Genomic DNA, 20,659 nt, shown 5'->3' on the forward strand with positions numbered 1-20,659 from the left:
AGCATCATTATATAAATACCTACATTTTTTCTTGATGTAATGCCATTGATTTCAGTTGAGTTAGTTACACCAAGAATGAGAAGAAAGAGACGACAGCAGTTTGCAAAGAAAAAACATCGTGTTTAATGTAACACAGCCTACTGAAAAATGGGATTACTCCCATACCTAAAAAGTGCAAGTACGCACTTAATCTTCCTTCCAAAACAACAAATGAAATGGAGGTGAAAGCAAAGCTGTCCTCTTCCAGGTCAAATTGTTTCCTGGAACGAGAGCACCAGGCAATGATTTGACTTAAAAATAAAGACATAAAATGTGACTATAAAAATAAAGCTAGGCATCAGACCTAAATGTTTGGAATCCGCCTTCTGCAAATGCTTTTTGCATCACTCCTCCATCCTCCACTGAACACACTTACTCCAGAATTATAGGGTAAATCTGATCCTCTGGATTGCCTGCAGTAGCCGAGCTATGCCACAGCCTGGGTTCAAATTCCCTAATGGCTCCAAGTTCTTCTTCCACAAGTAGTAACTTAGTATGGAAAAATTTCAGAAGTCAGAGCAAAAACTCTGCAACGAACACTAGACAAGTAACATGAAAGGATGAGGCAAGCCGCCTAAAATGTTAAGTCTGGTCATAAACATCTAAACCTGCCAAATCCATTTTTTTTTATTTGCATGTCTCTTAGAATTTATATTTATTCAATATCTCTGAAATTAGTATGAAATTTACATTTTAATGAAATTCGAAATTTTCACTGGTGATATATACTTAGAAGTGCGTATTCTGAGGAGATGGACATCTGCGTTTCCAAACTAAGGCCCCTCTGCTATCCTCCAGATTCAGGCAGACAAGAATATGAAGTCTGGCTAAACTACCAGGAGGAGTTAGGAAAGATGCGGCTGTATTTCAGCCAAGGATGGTAACAACAGGGCCATACATCTTTTCCACATCAGTCTAGTAGTTAAAGCATTTATTTAGGATGCATCTAGGCTTATTTATTGCCAAGGGGACTGAACCCCCATTTCTTGCATTCAAGGCAAATGCCATGATCACCAGGCAAATATCTCAAATATGACTGTTTTTCACTCCTCTTCCAAAAGCTAAACCACTGTGCAGCAAACCTTGAAGTCCCATGGAGAACAGGCAGGTCTAAGCCCAGCAGTTGACACTGATCAGGGAACAGAACAGATGATACAGACCTCTTTCCCTGAAACATAGATGTATTTTTATATTGGCATTGAATAAATATCAGCTTGAAGACATTTAATTGTCTTATGGAGATACCTAATCTGCCTACATACCCACTGAGGACAGAGAATTCAATGTCCTGGTGGAGATCTAGATAAGCACCTACTTCTCTGGCTGGATAGTAAAGCTGGGCACATTTGCTCATGTCCTTGGCTCAGACACTTAAGCTGTGACTAGTTATGAATTCAGTTCAAAATTTGTATTTCTCAGAAAGAGCTCACATCATATAATTGAAGTCCTAGTCCAAGCCCCAGATGTGTCAAGTCTCACAGACAAAGTGAAAATCTCAGGTAATTGGCTTTTACGTGATCTTTCCCATGCTAGAGCTGTGTGTCAAACATCTAGAGGCTGTTACAGAAATAGGATGTTTCCTCTTCACCCAAAGCAGCCCTGAGCACCTCTCAGCTACAGTAATCCCTATACCTGATATAGTGCCATTCCTTAAGAAATCACCTAGACCACTAAATGCACCTTCAGTTGTATGACTCACTTCACCTGGAAGACAAGAAATTACCTCAGAAGTCTGCAAAATACCACCCTTCAATAAAATATATCAGGCATAATAAACACCAGCATTCAACCTCACCTCATCTACCCTAAGTGTCTTTCAAGTGGGTGAAAAAACTCCTTTAAGGGTTATTTAGTGGGAAAAGGATTCAGAAGGCTACCTCTACTGTTGTAACAACTATCAGTCTTCTCATAACTCTGACAACTTTTTGTTTTCTTATTACATATTTTACCACACCAGAGAATGTATAATTCTTTTGTGGCTGGAACTATTATAAGAAGTGTTCTGTAAGGGAAAAAAAACCCTCTCAAAAGAGATATTCAGGACAACATGGATAAAAAGGAAAAGAGGCAGGAAGAAAAAGGAAAAGAACAACAACAAGAAGAAGCCTTCAGGGGTACTGGTCTGTGCGGAGGTTTACTGATTCTCATTTTATTTCAAAGTAATCAGTTGGTCATTTTATTAATGAGTTCAAGGATATAGGAAGTGAGTTCATTCTGCCTTAAGGGAACATCTCCCACATCAGTGTGTATTCTGTTTCCTGCAATTTAGTGGATACACCCTCAACTTTCTATTTAAGACTTGACTGCACATTTTTTACTGCGAAGTCCAAACTTGCTATGATCATAGACTTATTCTACTGAAGGCCTAATTTTGGCTACAGGATGCATAAGACTGATGTAATACTGAAATAACCCCTACCATCCATCCATCCATCCTCTTCCAGTCACATAAAAGAAGAACTATTACTCCACAGCACAATTCAATAGCAAGTTTCTGTGACCACTGTCTGTGTGGATGAACAGACAACTAATCTCTGTGAGAAAAATTGTGTCTGATGACTCAAAGCAATCTCAGGGTATCACAACTCTTCCCCTCATATGGTTTATGAGTTATTCCACTACATTTTTTATAAAGATGGTTAAAAAATAATCATAACATTAGAGCTAGTAAAGGCCAATCAGTTAATCTATTTCATCTCCTACCAATACAAGGCTGATCCCCACAGCACTCTTTCTAGATCTTTATTCAAGCTAGCTTTGAACTGAAAAATTGGTGACGTTTCCAGCCCTGAGAAACTATTCCACAGCCTAATAGACTGAACCACTAATTTTTTTTTTCCTAAATTTTTAGCTAGCCATACTTTCACCTCTGCAGGCTACCTTATATGTTTCCTTTTCCTCTATGATTTTACAATGTTGAATTAGTTATGGATTGTTAGTGGCTTCATCTCTGTCTCCCCTGTTAGCCACCATTTCAGTCAGTTCAACAACTCTTTCTGCTTTATGTTAATCTGCACAGATAATACTACATGTGTTTTGATGTTCTTTGATTTTCCTGTGGGATTAGGATGTGTTTTATCCATATTTTCACAGGAGCTGTCATCAGTTTGTTACATTTTAGCTCCTTCAGGGATTTTTACATTACCTTTCCAGCTTTATGGGGACCCTTCTTTTAAATTCCATTTAAGTCTTAACATAGACTTCAGTTGTCTCAAGGCAAATTGAAGTAAAATAATTTGGGGACCCGACAGAACAGGACATGAAGATATGTAAACGCCTGAGGAGAAGTTCCATAGATATTCATGAACGCCTTTGTTTGAGAAGCAAGGCGAATAAGCTTTAATACTGTCTGAAAGGAGTGTTTCAGTACCTAAAATATGCATAAGTCTCCAGAGCACTCCTAACCTGCTACCGATGCGCAAACCATGCCTAAGTCACCTGTAGAGCTCTGAATCCATCAGAAACATGACCAAGGGAGAGGAGTGCATTTCTCAGGTCTTAGACGTATTTAATGAAAAAAAAAAAAGTAGGATCAGTACTCAGTGCTTCCTTCTTGCTCAGAGGAGTCCCCTTCTTACTAGGTCACAAACTCAGGTTACTTTTTACTTATTTTCGCCATCTGGACCCATCAGTCTTTAATTGCTTTCTGCACAAGAATCTCCAAAAAAGGCTACAAAGGGGCCTCACCTGGGATAGGCCCCAGTCTGGCAGGTTGTGTGATTTGTGGAGTAGTGTGGCAGCCTACTCTAGATGTTCTGTGGATACTCTGTGGATGTCCTTATCTTGTTTCCTTGATCTCTGTCGGGTTGATACACACCTCAGGTACTAAAGGAAACACTATACAGGGCCTATATGCTTCCTTCCCTAAGTGCATTACCTTCCTAAGCTTGGCCCCTATCACAAGATTTAGGGTCTTAATTATTTGCATGTGACCTCCAAAATTTACTACACACTTAAGCCCTGCAGATCTCAGCCAACTTCTTTTTAGGTACTGACAGAGATTAAACACTTAATTTTCACTGACACCATGCTTCTCCCCCCTCCATTCTTCTTTTATTTTTATGACTCACTGGTCGGAACTGGCTCCTTACAAGAACTTCTTGGCTGTATTATCACATGTCCAGCTAGGTCCCTGGAATATTCCTCCAAAAGAGTTTCCCTACAGCACATCCTACTTCTTTTCGAACAACCAATATTATTTCCTCAAGGGAATATCTCTCAGTCTTAGATGAAATCCAGATTTCTTTATGTACCTAGAGATGTCCAATATCTATCAGTATGAACAAATATTTCTCCAGACATCGATCTGTTGCCACATTATTCACAGAGGGACAGCATGCAGATTTAGAATTGCGATATATGTCTTTATACATTCTTTAATGTAAATGGAGAATAGTCCTAAAGAGTAGAGAGGCTACCTTTAAAATCCCCACTCTAGAAAAGTATAGCATCCTCCACAGTTCAGGACATGGGCTTTCAAATATTTTATCCCCTTCACATAGGGTACACCAGTGTATTTCACATGTGGGACACATTTCATACACTTTGTCTGCACCCCAGAGGCAACTTTTAGAATTCTTTGGCAGGTGCAAATGGGGAAGAATAGCAGTGTTACCTGAAAAAACTAACTAGGTATCTAGCAGCAGTTGCTGATGACCCAACAGGTGTTGGAACTACATAACAAAGGCAGACATACCCCACAGGTTTTGGCCTAGAATAATTTAAACTGCTCTGTATCTGTGTTTTCTGGGTTAATCTGCAGAATTACAATCAGAAGCTGATGTGGTTGAAAACTAAACCTGGCAAAAAGTGGTGCCCGTTTGGCATCCCAGACATTTGCCCAAGCACTTTGTGCCTGCTCAAAACAGAGGTCAGGCATATACAGCCAGAGTGTGGTGGGAGAATGGGACTGAGGCAGTCTGGATTTGGATCGGTTTAGGTTACCATGAAACTGCACTTTCATTTGAAAGAAAGGTCCTATTCTTCTATATTTTGCTATTTGATTTTAGTGTCCCACCTTTGCCTGGTTTTATACGGATCAAGGATCAGCTGGTTTTGTTCACTTCCAACCTCCAGTCTCAGCCATGTGATGAGAGTGCTAATCTGTAATGAAACTTAGCAGTAGCCCAAGATTTGGACTACCACTTTACCATGACTCTGTAAATTGAAATGTCTTTCTTCATAGCCTAGCATGCCCTTATGCAAGTGAACAGCAGGAGTAGGTGAGAAGACAGTCTCAGACAGGGGCTAACCAGATCAAAAAGAGGGAACCTTACCCTTGAGGTCTGCCCCCAAGGTAGAGAAACTTGTGTGCAGACATAATCCTACTAAGTACTGGAGCTATACTCCAGATATTTAATGAAAATATAGCAGAGGAATAACAGAAAGCAGAAATGTCTGTTATGTGCCTGCCTTCCACAGATTTTCAATAACACTTAAGAGCTTAACATCTTTTATATTCTTGAAACCATTCTTAATAAAATAAGAGTAGTCCTTTCAAAAATCTGTTGCTTCCTGGGCCACCTTGACCTAGATCAATACACTTCTGTTAACTGTTATTATGCACTGTTCACAGGTCCTTCATCAGTAGCTTGTTGAAATAGCAGTTTTCAATGTGACAGGCCTTTCTGAATTGATTTTCAAGTATGATTTTAAGAAATAATGTGTCAAATGGATTATAAGAACCCCTGTACCATAACACCTATTTAATTTTCCTTATTTACTGGTCCTTTTTGTTCAGTCCAAGAATTCTCGCTTGCTTTGCGTGATTTAATAGAAATATTTGGGGGTATTCTTAAAAAAAGTTACAAAATGGATATACATGTGCAACACCCTCATCTTCTAACACTTGTACCATGAACATCCTCACTGTGTGAAATGGGTAATAAATTCAGCATAATTTTAAATTCTTGAAATTGTTGTGACATACCAGTTTCCAGCCTTCATAGTTTTCCATTGCATGCCCACAAAAAATATGATTCAAACTATATAGTCAAGTTCTGTCTTTTCCAGCTTTCTTCCTCGTTTGCCTTACCAAAACTATTTTTTCTTCAACATATACAATGTATCTGTAGTCCCCTTCAGTTCAACAACATGGCATATAGCATCTGTTGAATTACTTCTTACAGTGTGTTGTGCTGTTTACAGGGAATCAAGAAATTGCACAAGTAACCTTCAGACTTGTTTCCTCATATAGTCTCTCTTTGCAATCACTTATTAAATGAAAATTGATTTTCTCATATTCATGCAAGAAATCAGAACCTTCATACAATGTCAATCTGTCATGAAGCATACATGGTAGGAGTGGGCAGCACTGTATCAAGTTGTCTGGTTTAGCAGATTGGGGCTGGGATTTAGTTGCTTAACACAGGCAGCTAGTGAACTAGCATCTCCTGCATGGCCTCCAGCCGCCACCCTGCAATGGCACTGACCTATAGGTGCTCTGTTATTCATGCTCACCCTATGCAAGATGTCTTCAATACCTTTAAGTATCCGAATGCACAAAATGATAAGCTGAGGAAACTAAATCCCATTTAGAATGTTTATCTGTAATGCTAAGAGTTGTCAAAACAGAAAAAGACCCAACATTACCATTATGAATATGAATATGGTTTAACTCTTCTTGTTCCATTTTTGTCAATCTCAGTTTATTAATGTACTAATTCTTAACATGATAATTTCTTAGACCGGTTACAATGCTATTTCAGCGTTTGCGAAGGCCTAACCAAATGTAGATGGTGACTAAGGTGCTAAACAATAGTAACAAAATGTAGCATCAGCCTCTTCACATCCACTCTTTGATGGGCCTGTAATTTTCCCATGCAGCAACCTGAATCATCCATTGTTGATCTCAATTGTCTACGTCCTGGGCCCTCCATTTTTAAAACTAACGTTCTTTTTTTGTTTCTGAGGAGATTGATGAGAATCTTACTCCCATATGAAAATATAATTTTTACTGATGTACTGTAAAATTACGGAATTTTGAACGAATTTCAAATTAAAGTTTTGGGTTTTTTTTAATCAGGACCAACTTAACAATTCAAGCATTCCTTAAAGTGCAGCTTTTAACGTTTTGTATACATTTGAACTTGGATAGACATCCACCATTTATTGGGTGGGTTCACACTATGACATAGTAGTCATTGAACTCCCCAAATTACAGATGTGGTTTTGTATATGTTTCAGAATTTTGTTTTCAAAGTATAGAAAAAATAAAACCAACCCATGCCATTTTTGGGGTTTATTTACTGAAAACAAAATTTATTCCACAAAACCATTAAACAGATGATTGGAAACTTATTATTATTGCCTGGGGTAGAATCTGCTTTTGTTTACTTACTCAAAGTGACAGTTCAGACCTCAAATGGATCAGAAGGTAGCCCAAGTGAACTAACTGGTTTTAAATACAGATTAACCCATACCACAAAAAACCCAACCAACAATTCCTAAGGGTTAATTGTTAAACCAGGTTTACCTCACTGAATCTAAATCTGTCCTGCCTCTAAGTTAGCATAGTCAGATGGGACTGAACACTAGAAGCAACCTCCCGATATGAATATCAGTTAAAAAAAAGTAATCCTGAAAGAAAAGTTATCTCTAGAAATCTTGTCTATCTGAGAATTGAGCTTATTTATTCATGCAGGATTTGCAATATCTTTAAAACAGACCACACAGACCACGTGAGGCTATTTTAATTCCCCATCAAAATCTGAAAATATGTGTTCTGAAAGAAAAGAACAAAACCTGTGTTTTCCTATTTTCTTCCACTGAATTATGGGAGATGTCAACAAATGATGATTTGAACTTAGGTATTTTACTCCAAGCTATTCGTGGAGTAAACTGTGGTCTCTTTTCAGGCACTGTGAATCACTGAACATCAGTAGAACCCATATTTAGCATTCAGGACAGAGGAAGGCACCTAACCTCTTTAAGGTGGATCTTCAAGTTTCTGCCAGCTCCTTTCAACACGAAGTTTACAAAAATCGCAAAGCCTTTGCTAACATTTTGGATTTAGGACTTGAAGATAAGTTATTTGCCGTAAAGCAGTGTATTTCGATAAGGATGATGGAGAATTGAATAGGCGTGTTTCAGCACATTGGTGCTACAATTGAGTGCACAGCTTTGAAAAGACTGTACTAGTTGAAGAATTACTAATATCCAAAAGAACTTGCATATTACGAAGCAATAGCATGGGCCCACTCTGCTTTGGTTCTTCAGCTTCCTGACAATTTTACTTCTGTTTAGCTCCCTCAGTGCATGAAGGACCTATGACATGGGGCCACGAAGACTATCCCACCTATCTACTTGTAAGCTTGTCTTGAGCTAATCTTACTGCGGGGAGATTGGACTAGATACCCTTTACAGATCCCTTCCAACTCCAACTATTCTATGATGTTATGATTCTATGCTTCTTCTCTAATACAAGAAATAGAAATATGGCTTTTAACCTTTCTGAGACTTAAGACATCCAACTCACATGCTAACTTGTTTGGAAATTAATAGAAAGGAATCTAGTTCCAGAACTGCAATGATGACCCATTTGGAAATTATGATAGCTTTTCTAAACAACTAGAGCAATGGAAACTCTGTTCAGAGCATAGAAATCTCTTGAAAGCCATGGAAATAAACAATACATTGAATCTAGATCTTGCAGTACATATCTACAGAGTATACACCGAAGCACAAGGCTATGACACGTCAAGAACTGGTATTTTCTCTCATAATGACTGCTAGTACTACTGGGAAGATAATCACATGAATAAAAAAATATTAGAAAGCTCAGTTAAAGCACTGGACCATGACTAGGGCTGATCCTGTAGATATGCAGTTACATTAGAATAAGATGTTGATTATGAGCAACCTAGTTCTGGTACTCCATATATACAGTCACACATCCAACAATACCTGTGGAAGATCTTCTGCAGAAACTGTTCATGTTCTACCCTTTCTCAACTTGGTATATAAACATAAAAGGCAGAGCACATAAACATTTTAACATATAAAAGGCATTTCAGGCTAGCTTCCAATCATGTGGTAGCGGTCTCAGGAAACTTTATTCAAATAGCAATTTCAGAGCTACCCTACTGAGACCTGAGTTAGTTTTAGAGGACTTTGTGATGCATAATACTTGATGAAGCAATGGTCTCAGAGCTCATGAAGGTCTAACTGGCTGACAGCAGGAGTTAAGTATACAGATGCCAGTGATTTTCATAAACCAGATTTCTTGAAATCCAACAAGAAAATCAGAGTGAGCATGGTTGAGGATGATCTGCAAGAGAATCAAGCTGAGTTAATGATCTATTCCACTACCTAAGTGTATATGTGAGAGCCCTTTCTGCTGCTGCTAAGATTTCTCACAAGGCAGTGACAGGCATGCCATCATGAAGAGGTCCACACAGAAAAAGTTAAGACAGAGAAGACATTGGGACTCACAGTTGTACATGTATATGGACCTTGAACCTGGTCTCATAGCTTAAACACAGCCAAATATTCTGACTCCCCAACAGTCTTGGCTATGAATGATGGCAAATTCAGGATTATAACTTCCTGCTTGTTTCTAAAAGCTGTTTTTAGGATTAGTATGAGGGGATACATTAGCCTCATGAAAAATATGTATCTTGGTCTGTATGTAGTGTTCCTGTTACAGTTAGGACAGAGAGGGAACTTGGCAGATGAACTTCTGACAAGTAGATTTAATGTATCTGTTTCATAAGTTGATTACTTCTGACAAAGAGGAAAAGGGAAACTTAATTTGGCACGGCATGCATGCCTGCATCGTTCCACTGCCCTAACTTAGTGCTGCCTAAAATCTTGTTTTGGTGGGCATTGCCAGAACTAGAACTGGCAGGATGTCAAAAAACTTCCAGAAACAGCTTAACCAAATAAAATCAGCTGACCTGTGGAGATGTGAAATGCACATTTAGAAACACCCAGAGCTGGAATGTAGGTGAGGCTAAGTACAGGAATTCCAGGGTTATGTGAATATCTAACAACAACATGAATATCACCAATAAGGACATCTATAAATAACAGTATTTTTATTTTTAAGTAAATCTGAATTTCTAAACCTCTTGAAATATTAACTCAGGACTCCCAAATTCACTAAAGTAGGTAGCTAAGGATTTTTAATCTTATTTTTACTGCTGGGTAAACTGAGGCAGAGAAGTTCAGTGACTTACCCAAGGCCACAGAGGGAGTCACTGTCAGAGCCGGGATAAGAGCTCAGGAGTTTCTGGCTCCCAGTCCCAAGCTCAGACCACTAGACCATGGCCTCAGGACATTTCCAGCTGGTCTTCAGTCTAAAAAAAAGTAAATTCTCAAGTATGTTACAAATATGTAACATATAAATATATTTCTTTTTACTTTGAATGTAATAATGAGAACACATTGCTCGTAAGTCAATGATGAAAAGCAAACCAGTACTTTTTATCTGAGTTACCTTTATCACACATATGTGTATGATAAAGCTCTGCAGAAAAATCTTAATTTCACTTGCAGCCAATACAAATAGCTGTTGTATTTTTCAGGGTAAGGAACAAATTGCCTTTCCAACCCAGCCAGCATGTCATTTATATTAATGGTGAGGAATGCTAAGTTGCTCTGTGTGTAAGTAAACTCTATTAAGAAAGTCATGTCCCTTGGTGAAGCTAGATCCTTAGTAAATTCTGCTAGCTAAGCACTGAGCTCCATGTCAGAAAAATCACACCTTTTATCCACTGTGAGCTCTCTCTTAGCTTCTTCATACTCCTTAATTTCCCACTTCAGCTAATTTAGCAGTAAAACCGCAGAGGTTTTAAAAGGTTTGCTACTGAGGAACTGGCGCATGAATGTTCTGTTAAGCTCCATCCATTGAAATCACATCATGTAGAAGAAAGAATTAATTAATTAGCAATTAGGTAGTGATGGATCATTGACAACATATATATACTTTGGTGCTAAAATTAATCTCCCCTCTAAAGCAAATACTTTGTGTATCTTCTCATCTATATACTGGCAAATTTTACACTTTAAATATAAATGGACGGGCCCTTCAGCAATATCTCTTTAAAAAAAAGGCATATATTCTGACACTATTGAAACTACATACTCTTTTAAAAAATCATACAGCTTCATTTAAAAAAAAATTGAAAGATTAATGAGAATAGCAAAAAGAAAATAAATTTTTAAGAAGGTAGGTGATTTTAAAGTGACTGTAAGGACTTTTGTTATATGAAAGTACTGAGTACGTTGAAAGTGCTAACAATTGTGTAGTATTCTCTTGTTATCTTCTTTTACAAGTTGCCATATTGTTTCCTTGTATTGACAGTCAGCTTCTTAATACATAGATTGGCAGTTAGCCCAGTCAATACTCAATTCTAAAAGCCTCTTAGCAGATGAAAAATCTTTGGTTCATTCACACCTTGTAGAAAGGATGACAGGGCAGAAGTGACATCCAGATCCATTTAGAGTATAATCTGAGTCTGATTTTCCTTTGCCTTGCACCTTGTGTAGTCATTTATAGCTGTGCAAAGTGAGCACAAAATGGATATAAACTACTATTACCCATGTGAGGAGAGTATTCTGATTTGGTTGCATTATTTCCAGAGGTGATCACAAAAAGTGCCAGGCAGTGAAAAAATCTGTCTCTACATAAAAAGTGTAAACAATTACGACACAAAGCACAAAGTAGCAGTAGTGCTTTCCAAACAATTTGCAGAAATTGCACTTTTGCTTTAGAGAAATAGGTATTTTCATTTGCTCTATACTTGGTATTTCCATAGAGAAAATACTAAATGTTAAACTAATTTACAGAAAACAATTCCTATTTTTTCTGTTTTTTGGTAGAAACATATTTAACTGTGAGTCCTAAACAATATTCTCACATAAGGAAGAACATATTTAACTGTGAGTCCTAAACAATATTCTCACATAAGGAGAAGCGGAGGAGCTGATGTCCTACATAGGATCTCCACTAGTTCTATCTTTCCACGCGCTACTTCTAAACCCAGTACCTAAAAAGTTACACTTGCACACAACCTCCTGGAATCAATGAGAAAACTGGTATTACCACAACAGCTGGTCTCAGTCCATCAGAGTTCAATACTGTTCTGGTTTTAGTATGGGTGGAAAATTATTGTCTCAGCATTTACCAAACAGTAATATCTCTGCTATGTGATCTACCACCTCTACGATAATGCAAGACCTACTGCCAAGTATCTTCAAGATACAAACTAATATTAGCAGGAAAGGCCTGCAAATATTACATTAACAAATGTGTGTTAACAAAATTGATAGTTAACAAATTAAGGACCTAATCTGGCTTTTGCTGGTGATGTGGTCAAGAATTATTTCTACTTAATAACAGACATTTTGTTTATAGCAATTAATTCAATAAGTTTGGACATTTATTTTCCCATACTATCTGGTGGCCATTTTTCTGGCCCTTCCCAGCCAGAAACCCTTCATGTTACACCTAGATGCCATGATAGGCCTGGCAACTCAAGTGCGTTAATTAGGAGCAGATATAGAAATTACTTGATTGCATCAGCAGCTGTTGACCTAAGAGTACTGCTACAGTAAATAATGTCTCTTTGTGTTTCTGTTAGAAAATTTATTTCTTTTTAATCATAGCCATGAACCTCACAGAGTCATCCTAAGACAGTTCCCAAATCTATTACCATTGTCCAAAGCTTATCCTTCAACCAAGCAGCTAAAGAACAAATAAATGTATTTTTTTGTTCTTAATATTCTAGTAATACTGTATTATTACTGGAATAATACCCCAAGACTGGGGTTTCTTGGGTGCTTTTTTCAGGTTTTTTTTTTCCCCTTATCTTTTTTTCCTGCTTCCCCTTCTGGATTCAGTGCTCCTTTAAGTATTTTGAGTTGCTAGTCTGGTTTGACTGAAAAGTACTGTGTGTTTGTTGTGCATCTGTAGTGTGATACCAACTGTTGAAGACTGCTTGATGTTAGATGAGGGCTTATGCTCAGAGCTGTTCTACAGTTGGCTCTCTGGCAGAATCTCTCCTCACCAATAACAATGATGTCTCTGTGTGGGGGAGAGTCTGTTTTATAATACTACGCTTGCCATGGACTTAATTGCACTGATAGGGTATGATTATGATTTCATTTACGTTAATCAAAATCATGAGTCATTCCATTCATTTCAATAGCATTAAAGAGCTATACAGACAAGGAAGAATTCAGAATCAGGCTTCTGGTGTTTAATCTGAAAGGATATCTGAATCACTTCATTAAGGATAGATACTGAAGGATAGATCTGTTTACTTTGCATTACTCAGTCATGCCATTAGCATAAAACATCAAATAAAGAACTATAATGACAGCTGGCAATGTGTCACAGTACATGGGTTTTCTGTGTATCGCAGGTACAGCAAATACCCATGAATTAACAAGATTTAAGATAATATTTCAAGTATGACAAAGGTACCGTATTAGGTCTCCTTGCCCTTGGAAGTTGGCAGTAATGTTTCAAAAGCTTATTTCTTTCCTTTGTTTTTTTATGTCACTCTTACATAATTTGAATGCAAAAGATCAAAAGGCAAACAATATAAGTAGAAGTAAGACCTCAGAGACTGCGTTAAGTTTTATAGTCCTGTCCATATGGAATATTATGCCTGATAAATACAGGAGCATCAAAAAATGTATCTCATAAAGCCCTATCAAATCTTCTTTCTTTTTTTTTTTTTAAATGAAAAACATGGAAATTTTCCAAAATATAGGCATTCTAAAACAATAAAAGGTTTTGTACTGCAGTCTGTCTCCTGCTCAGACAGACAAATTGTGCAGGGAATGATGGGCCTTAATTTAGTCCTCACTGATAAGTAGTTTTAAGACTAAATATTCTTGAAAATGCACTTCTGTAAATTACACTCAAGCTCCATGTAAATCTAAAAAACAAGATTATAGGGGGGAAATCATTTCAAGAGGTGTAGCAAGCTATCAGAGTATTGCTGTATTATATGTCTTCACATATTTTCCATTTCTGAAGTCAAAGAATTATTAGTATTTGAGAACATTTTCTAGAAATCTAGATATGTTAAAGGCCCTAGAAACTATTACTACCATATATACTGTCAGCTTCACCACAAGCACATGCCCCAAGACACCAAATCAGAGTAGAGTGTTTTATCAGCAAGCCAGGACCAAAAGGAATTTGAAAGAAGGGATCTTTTACTATGTTTTCTATAGGTCTCACTGATTGTCTCGCTGAAAACTAAAGATCTACCTGTGCAATTTGCTTTTCCAGTACACTGGGAATAGCAAAAAATATTTTCTCCCCAATTCCCAATGACAGCTCTCTTTTCAACCTGCTAGACCTGTGTTCAGTTTTATACCCTACACTTCCTCAGCATAAGAAAATTTTTCTACAGCAAAGCAATAAGATCCTGTCTTCAGGCTGAATACAAACATTAGTTAAACCACTCGTGCCTTTTAAGAAAACCTTGATGTAATTTCCACGCTTTGTAACTGTGGGAATTACACATTTTTCCTACCTTTGTGATAACATTGCTGTGTATTTCACTAATCACACTTGGGCATACAGCTTAATTATAAGGCAACAGACTTTATATATCTGTGCCACAATTACAGTTAGAAATCTCACTCTTTATTTTTCAATAACCTAAAGTAAATGAGAAACTGAAGAAATATAGAACAGAGAAGTGACCTACCGTGGTTGTCTTTATCCGTCCTCCGGGTTGTGTACAGGTCCAGCCTGATTTATTGATTAGCAGATCACAGCCTTCTCCTTCTAAACATGGAAGCATTTCACACCACTGTTTTGTTTTGATAATTCGTGCTATGGAACAGAAATGAAAAAAAAAACACAACTAAAAACAATTGGCAGGAGAATTCACTTTTCACTTATCTCTAAACACTTTCTCATTTGAGTTGTCTATTTTTATCATCTGATAATGCAGCCATAGGTTATGATGTAGACAGCCCTAGGCAATTTACAAAATTATTTACACCACCTGCTGTGCCAAAAAATTTCATAATAAAACTAAAATTTAAAAAACAACAAAACAAAAGACAGCTCTGTTATAAATTGAAAGAAAATAGAAGTCAGCTAATTTTCAAATTCTGTGCTCCTTACAGTAAAGAAAATATTGTTGGAGAGGGGCTAATAAATGAAGATTTACTATCCTAACTAATCATTATGGTAGCCTAAAAGTGACCTACAACTAGGATTCATTGTGTTAGTCTCTGTACACTCCTGAGTAGACACTCCTTATCCCAAAGTGCTTACAGTGTAAATAGATATGAGACACACTGGAGAGAGAAAAGCTATAATAAACTGGTAGAGGGGTCAACATAATGACAACAATTGTGAAACTCTGTGATACTTGCAATGGTAGGGGCATAGTTAGGGGCAGGAACGAGGAACATAAGAAGGGCAGGTGATGAATGAAGTAAAGGTTGGGAAATCATGGCAAAGGAGACAATAAGCAGAGGGAAAAGATTGGAACAAATACCCTATTACCCTATTAATACGAGAGAAAGGAAGTCTAGTCAGGAAGGCCCCTAACTGTCTGAAAAGTCATGCTGTGTGTGCTCTGTGGCTCCTCTTAACACTTGCGTCTCTGGTAAGGTAGTTCTGCAGAATTTCCTCAAGGTCACACACAGCAAGTTGTCTTGGAACAACAGAGCTCTGACTGCACTAAACTAGATGCAGAGGAGCTGTAGGGCGAAATTTTTATTCAAGGCAGGGAGAAAGGGCGCTTTAATTCCTGTAGACTTCATTCTGGATTATAATAATATTTTTGAGTTCACCTCTGTAGTATCTGGGTTCCTTCTCACAGAATATTAAGCAATATGACTAATATCTAATATGTTGTCATTCTTTCACTCTATAGGCCAAATTGTAGGGCGGAGTGTTAGTTTGGGACATTTTTTATAAAATACATATACAGAGATGCACTCGCTTACATGGTGCCATATACTTGTCCTAAACAAGGTAAGGCCCCCCCAGACAATCTGTCTTTTACTCAGACTGTAAGGCTTGCAGTCCACAGAAAATGGTCCTCAGTTCCTTCAGAGATCACCTCGGCAATCCTGGGCTAGACTATAAGAAAGCTACACCCCCTCAATTTGTACATAACTCTCCTAGGATTCAAGGGCAGAACAAGTTCCACATACAGGGACGCAGATCACGTCTTCCTCTATGTTGGTGTGTGACACCAATACATGCAATACATCTTCAATAGTCATGAGTCCAACAAAAAGAGAACTACAGGAGGCATATTTATCAAGATAAGAATACAAGAAGCTTATGATGCTCCAAATCAATTTTGGGTCTGAGAAGCTTACAAGCAGGCATTTATACCCAGCAGTAGCTGCAGCTCTTCATGTTCACCTGAATGTGTGATTCAGCCTCTCTACACCCCTGACTTCTTCTGTCTGGAACTACTGAAGAACACAATTCCCATTGCCACTGGATCATGTCAAGAAATAGACATGTAATTTAAAGTCTTTTAATAAAATCCTTTCCAACATTTTGACATGAAACAATTTGTGTCCTCAGTCCTGGTACAATTGGTAAACTCTAGCAATACAAAGAACACTGATTTCTTTCAGTGGAAGCTCAATCTGAAATTCATACTAAGATTTTCATTATGAAAAACACTTTAGCTCCCAAACGTCTACATAGGAATTTGCACTGTTCATTAGGCAATATATATATTGCTGGAGGAATGATTCCCAAACAATTTTCATAACTACAGTTTTTTGAAGCAAATCCAGTAAGTTTGTATAGCACATAATATACAGAAATCTGGACTGTGCTTGGGGTCTGTAGGTACTGCTCTGCTGAGAACTGGATCATATCAGTTTTTGAGGCTAGCATTTCCTATGTAACAGATGCGAGCCTCGTCCTTCCTGAGTGAAGGCGTGCATCCAGTTGCAGGCTTTACAGAAAAAGCTCAGTAAAATGTTAACACCAAACCTCACCCATTTGCATGCATATATTTTGCAATTCACATATCAAAATGGCTATTTCTATCGATGTTTCAACAACATGAAGGATCACTGAAAGACTGAATAGTCAGTTAAACTCAAAAATATGTACTAGATTGCCTCTGCTATCTCAGGTGGGAGATTTTCCTGGAAACATAATTTGGACTAGTCTTTAAAAAAATATATATATTTATCTTCTTTGTGAATTACTCTTAGTGTTTGCTTGGCTGCTATCTCAGAATGCAGCTATTGGTAATGCCACAAATATATGGAGTCTTTGCTCTGAGTATTGGCTATATCCATACAAATTTAGAACAGACCAAGAGCATTTTACAGAACATAAAGTCTAAAACATTTCTGCGTTAAGTATATAGACTAGCTCATGCATTTAGGCCTTGAGAACTGGAACAACTTCTCTCGCAGGGAAAAACTACTCACCTCATGTGGTTTAAAGCAGATCAGTATCAAAATGGTTTATTAATTTATTAACGACACATAACTAGCATCAGTGTGGGATCAATACCAGTAATACAAAAAAGCAAACCATATTACTAGACATGAAATGTCCATAAACACTTGGAAATTCCTAAATGGCCTCTCAGAACTAAGCCCAGACACTTCTAACACCCCAACACACGCCCCGCGGGAGGCAGCAGGGCCCGGTCCACCCCAAGCCGGCAGCACCCCTCCCTTAACCCCTCCACCCCAGGGTCCCTGCCCTGTCACAGATCTTCGTAGTCATTTCACCCAGCTTTTCAACGAGACCCTTGCTTTGTTTCCGAAGCCTCACAAACATGCACACTCTTACACCCCCGTCCTGACAAGCCCCCCTTGGTGGGCCATTTGCCAAAAGCAGGCCAGGCAGAACCCTCACGCTTGGGTGTGAATCGATGTCTGCACAGACTCATTGCTCTCGTAAACACATGCAGTCGCAGTTGCGGAAGGGAGCCCATATTCGTGCCCGTGAGGTTACATCTATTTTTGCATTTTCACTCTTCAGTTTGCCCATTATAGCAGAGTATCACAGTGAAGCTAAATACACAATATAGGGAGCAAAGCATGCAATGATTTTATCAGCATAATATCAAGACTTTCTATCAGGAATTGAAACTGAGCAGCACTAGTCAAAGCACAGGAACACAATGTATTTCCTGAGGCAGTATAGTTGCCTTTTTACTGTGTATATTCACTAGGGGTGAAATTCAGCCCTCTGCAGACATGACAGCAAAAAGCCTATCGGATTCTGCAAATCCACTCCAAGCCACATTATAAAGAAATAAGTGGCACTTAAATGATACACAGGCTTTGTGCAGACCTTCTACAAAGAACTGAACTTCGTCTTAAGAATCTGAGCTGACACTACTTGGCATATCCTAAGAAGGGCTGTGCCCCTTCAGTTAAACTGAAGTTAATAGGAACTGACGGTGCTCGGCACACGGTAGAATTGCTTTCCCTGGTAATACCATTGGAACTGGGGAACAAACGGACTCTATCCGAGGGTTTTTCATACAAACAGTTCTGAGGTGTTGCAGGCAAGCACAGGTTGTATCAACACGATGCCAAGCTACCCATCAAAATGTTCTTAACTCTTTAGTATGGTAGAACAATTTGCAATGGATTTCCAGTTATTAGAAAAAATAAATTGTCTAAAATACAAATAAATTCTAAAGACTCTAGTCATTATCAGCATAGTTCAATTTAAAACCGTTTAAATGAGTCATGTTTCAGAGCACCACAGATTATTTTCTGCTAAATATTGAAACTAGATATGTTTTGTGACTAAACTTGTCAACTGGTTTAACACTATATATATACTTTCCTATAGAAAACCAGCTTTATTTTCTATACTTTTTTTTTCATACATTCATGCTACATTCTGGCAGTTATCAATTGCTGCATCTCTAGTCAATCTCATAACTGAAAATCATGAACTTTTTGTTAGAGCAAAAAAAGTGAGATATATCTTGTTCAGGAGCAGTAAATAAAAAACTTACAGCTGCTTAAAATATGTGAGATTAAAACACTCAGATTGTTACAGTTTTCTCATTTTTTTTTAAATGTTGGACAAAGAACATGGAAATAAAAGTAAAAAAATTTTATGTTTTCGTCGAATAAGAATTTTGATTAAAATAGCATTTGGATGCTGAGACTTATGATTTCAGAATACATGATGCTCCTATGCATAAAAGATGCTATGCAAAATGAATATTTACAAATCATAACAAAAACCATGGTACAAGAACCTAAATAAAGTAGCTAAGACAGCTTAGTTGATGTTAAGCAGTCAATTCCAGATGCTTGAAGCAGTGAATGGAAGATTCTTTGCAGTGAGGAGTAGTGAAAATTTCTCCTAAGCCCAAGCAAAATATACCATTTTGATACACGCTTCTTGAATGAGAGCTTAGCTCACCTGTGCTTCTTATACAGTGACATTCTCCTTTACGTCATTTTTTTCAGTGATAACTTGTAGCACTTAATGCAAGATGTAAGTATGCATTGGAGAAAATATTTCCTTTTTGATTTTCATGCTTTATTTCACTGTTGTTTACCTTGAACACTGAAGAAAGCTGATCAGCACAGCTGATTCTCAAAGTTCAGAAACGCCCGTGGTTTCATCAGTTTAGATGTAGCTAGATAAATTTGTTTATCCTAGTGTTCCTCTCCTGCCCTATTAACTCTGAACAGGACTCACATCTTTTTTTATTAATCACCTCCAACTGATCGCACCTGGTTCCGTCATCCCCCCAGTACTCTCCTAACTTCTGTGTTCTCTTTACTTCATATTTTTCCTTCTACCTTCTTCCATTTTTTTCATCTGTAGCCTTTTGCTCCAACCATTTCTCTCCTCTGCCTGATTCAGTATGTACACACTATCTACCTGTCAAAGATCCCAAAACACTTGGCAGAACTTCCTATGTTTAGCTAGTTTTACCTATGGCTGGTAAATGCTGTTCATTGTCCTCATTTTGCACAGAGGTTAATCAACTTGACTGTGGTCACACAAGAAATCTGTTGCTGAGCTGGAAACAAAATCTCCGAATTCTTAGTGGTTGCTAGCATGGAGACCTTTCTCTATCCAATTTTCCTTCAGAAAGAGAGTGTGCTTTAGTGCATATATATAAGAAATTAAACAACAACAAAAATATGCAAAAAAATAGGCTTTAAAAAACATCTACCTGTTAAATTGCTGCAGCAGGAAATAGGCCAGCAGAAACACAAACTGAATCACAGTACTTTAATAAGACATTGCAGTTGTGAACAGTCTTCAGAGCAGCAATTTGACTGTAATAATGTATAAACCCCAAACTTAACCTATGTTACTATAGAACAAGGAAACATCACATCACAAACTTTGGACACCTCTTACACCAGTCTTTCTGTTCCACTTAAAAAATTGGAAACAGTGCTAATTCACGAGCTAGCTCGACTCAATTATTCATAGGGCATCTATTTAGTTCTAAGAACAGCAATACAGCAATGTCTAGACACCCTTTTTATCATTTAGCTCTTGCTGTCAAGATTGGGAGGGATGCTTGAACTGAAGGTGAAAAATATGTGGAAAAATGTGATCTCCTGTGGGCTACAGAGAGGCTACAAATCGAGACCAGGTAACTAGCTGAAGAGTAAAAGACTGAATGACAGGGCAGAGGCTTTTTCTGCAGCT

The 20,659-nt window shown here is 37.8% G+C and overlaps 1 protein-coding gene across 10 annotated transcripts in view; it reads right to left on the bottom strand.

Annotated features, from left to right (window-relative positions):
- Positions 1 to 20,659, bottom strand: part of TAFA5 (TAFA chemokine like family member 5) — a 495,240-nt gene that overhangs the window by 110,141 nt on the left and 364,440 nt on the right. For 7 of the 10 annotated variants that reach the window (XR_012764914.1, XM_075429210.1, XM_075429213.1 and 4 more), the window contains one exon: positions 14,712 to 14,839. Coding sequence is in view for 6 of the 10 variants with exons in the window: in XM_075429210.1 (XP_075285325.1) it covers positions 14,712 to 14,839 (128 nt within the window). In the remaining 4 variants the exon portion in view is untranslated. Of the gene's footprint in view, positions 1 to 9,257; positions 9,308 to 10,217; positions 10,338 to 14,711; positions 14,840 to 20,659 lie in introns of those variants that run through there. The other 3 variants (XR_012764911.1, XR_012764910.1, XR_012764912.1) reach the window with 2 other exon arrangements.

The sequence above is a fragment of the Opisthocomus hoazin genome, chromosome 8 (genome assembly GCF_030867145.1).
Source record: "Opisthocomus hoazin isolate bOpiHoa1 chromosome 8, bOpiHoa1.hap1, whole genome shotgun sequence".
NCBI classification, from domain to species: domain Eukaryota; kingdom Metazoa; phylum Chordata; class Aves; order Opisthocomiformes; family Opisthocomidae; genus Opisthocomus; species Opisthocomus hoazin.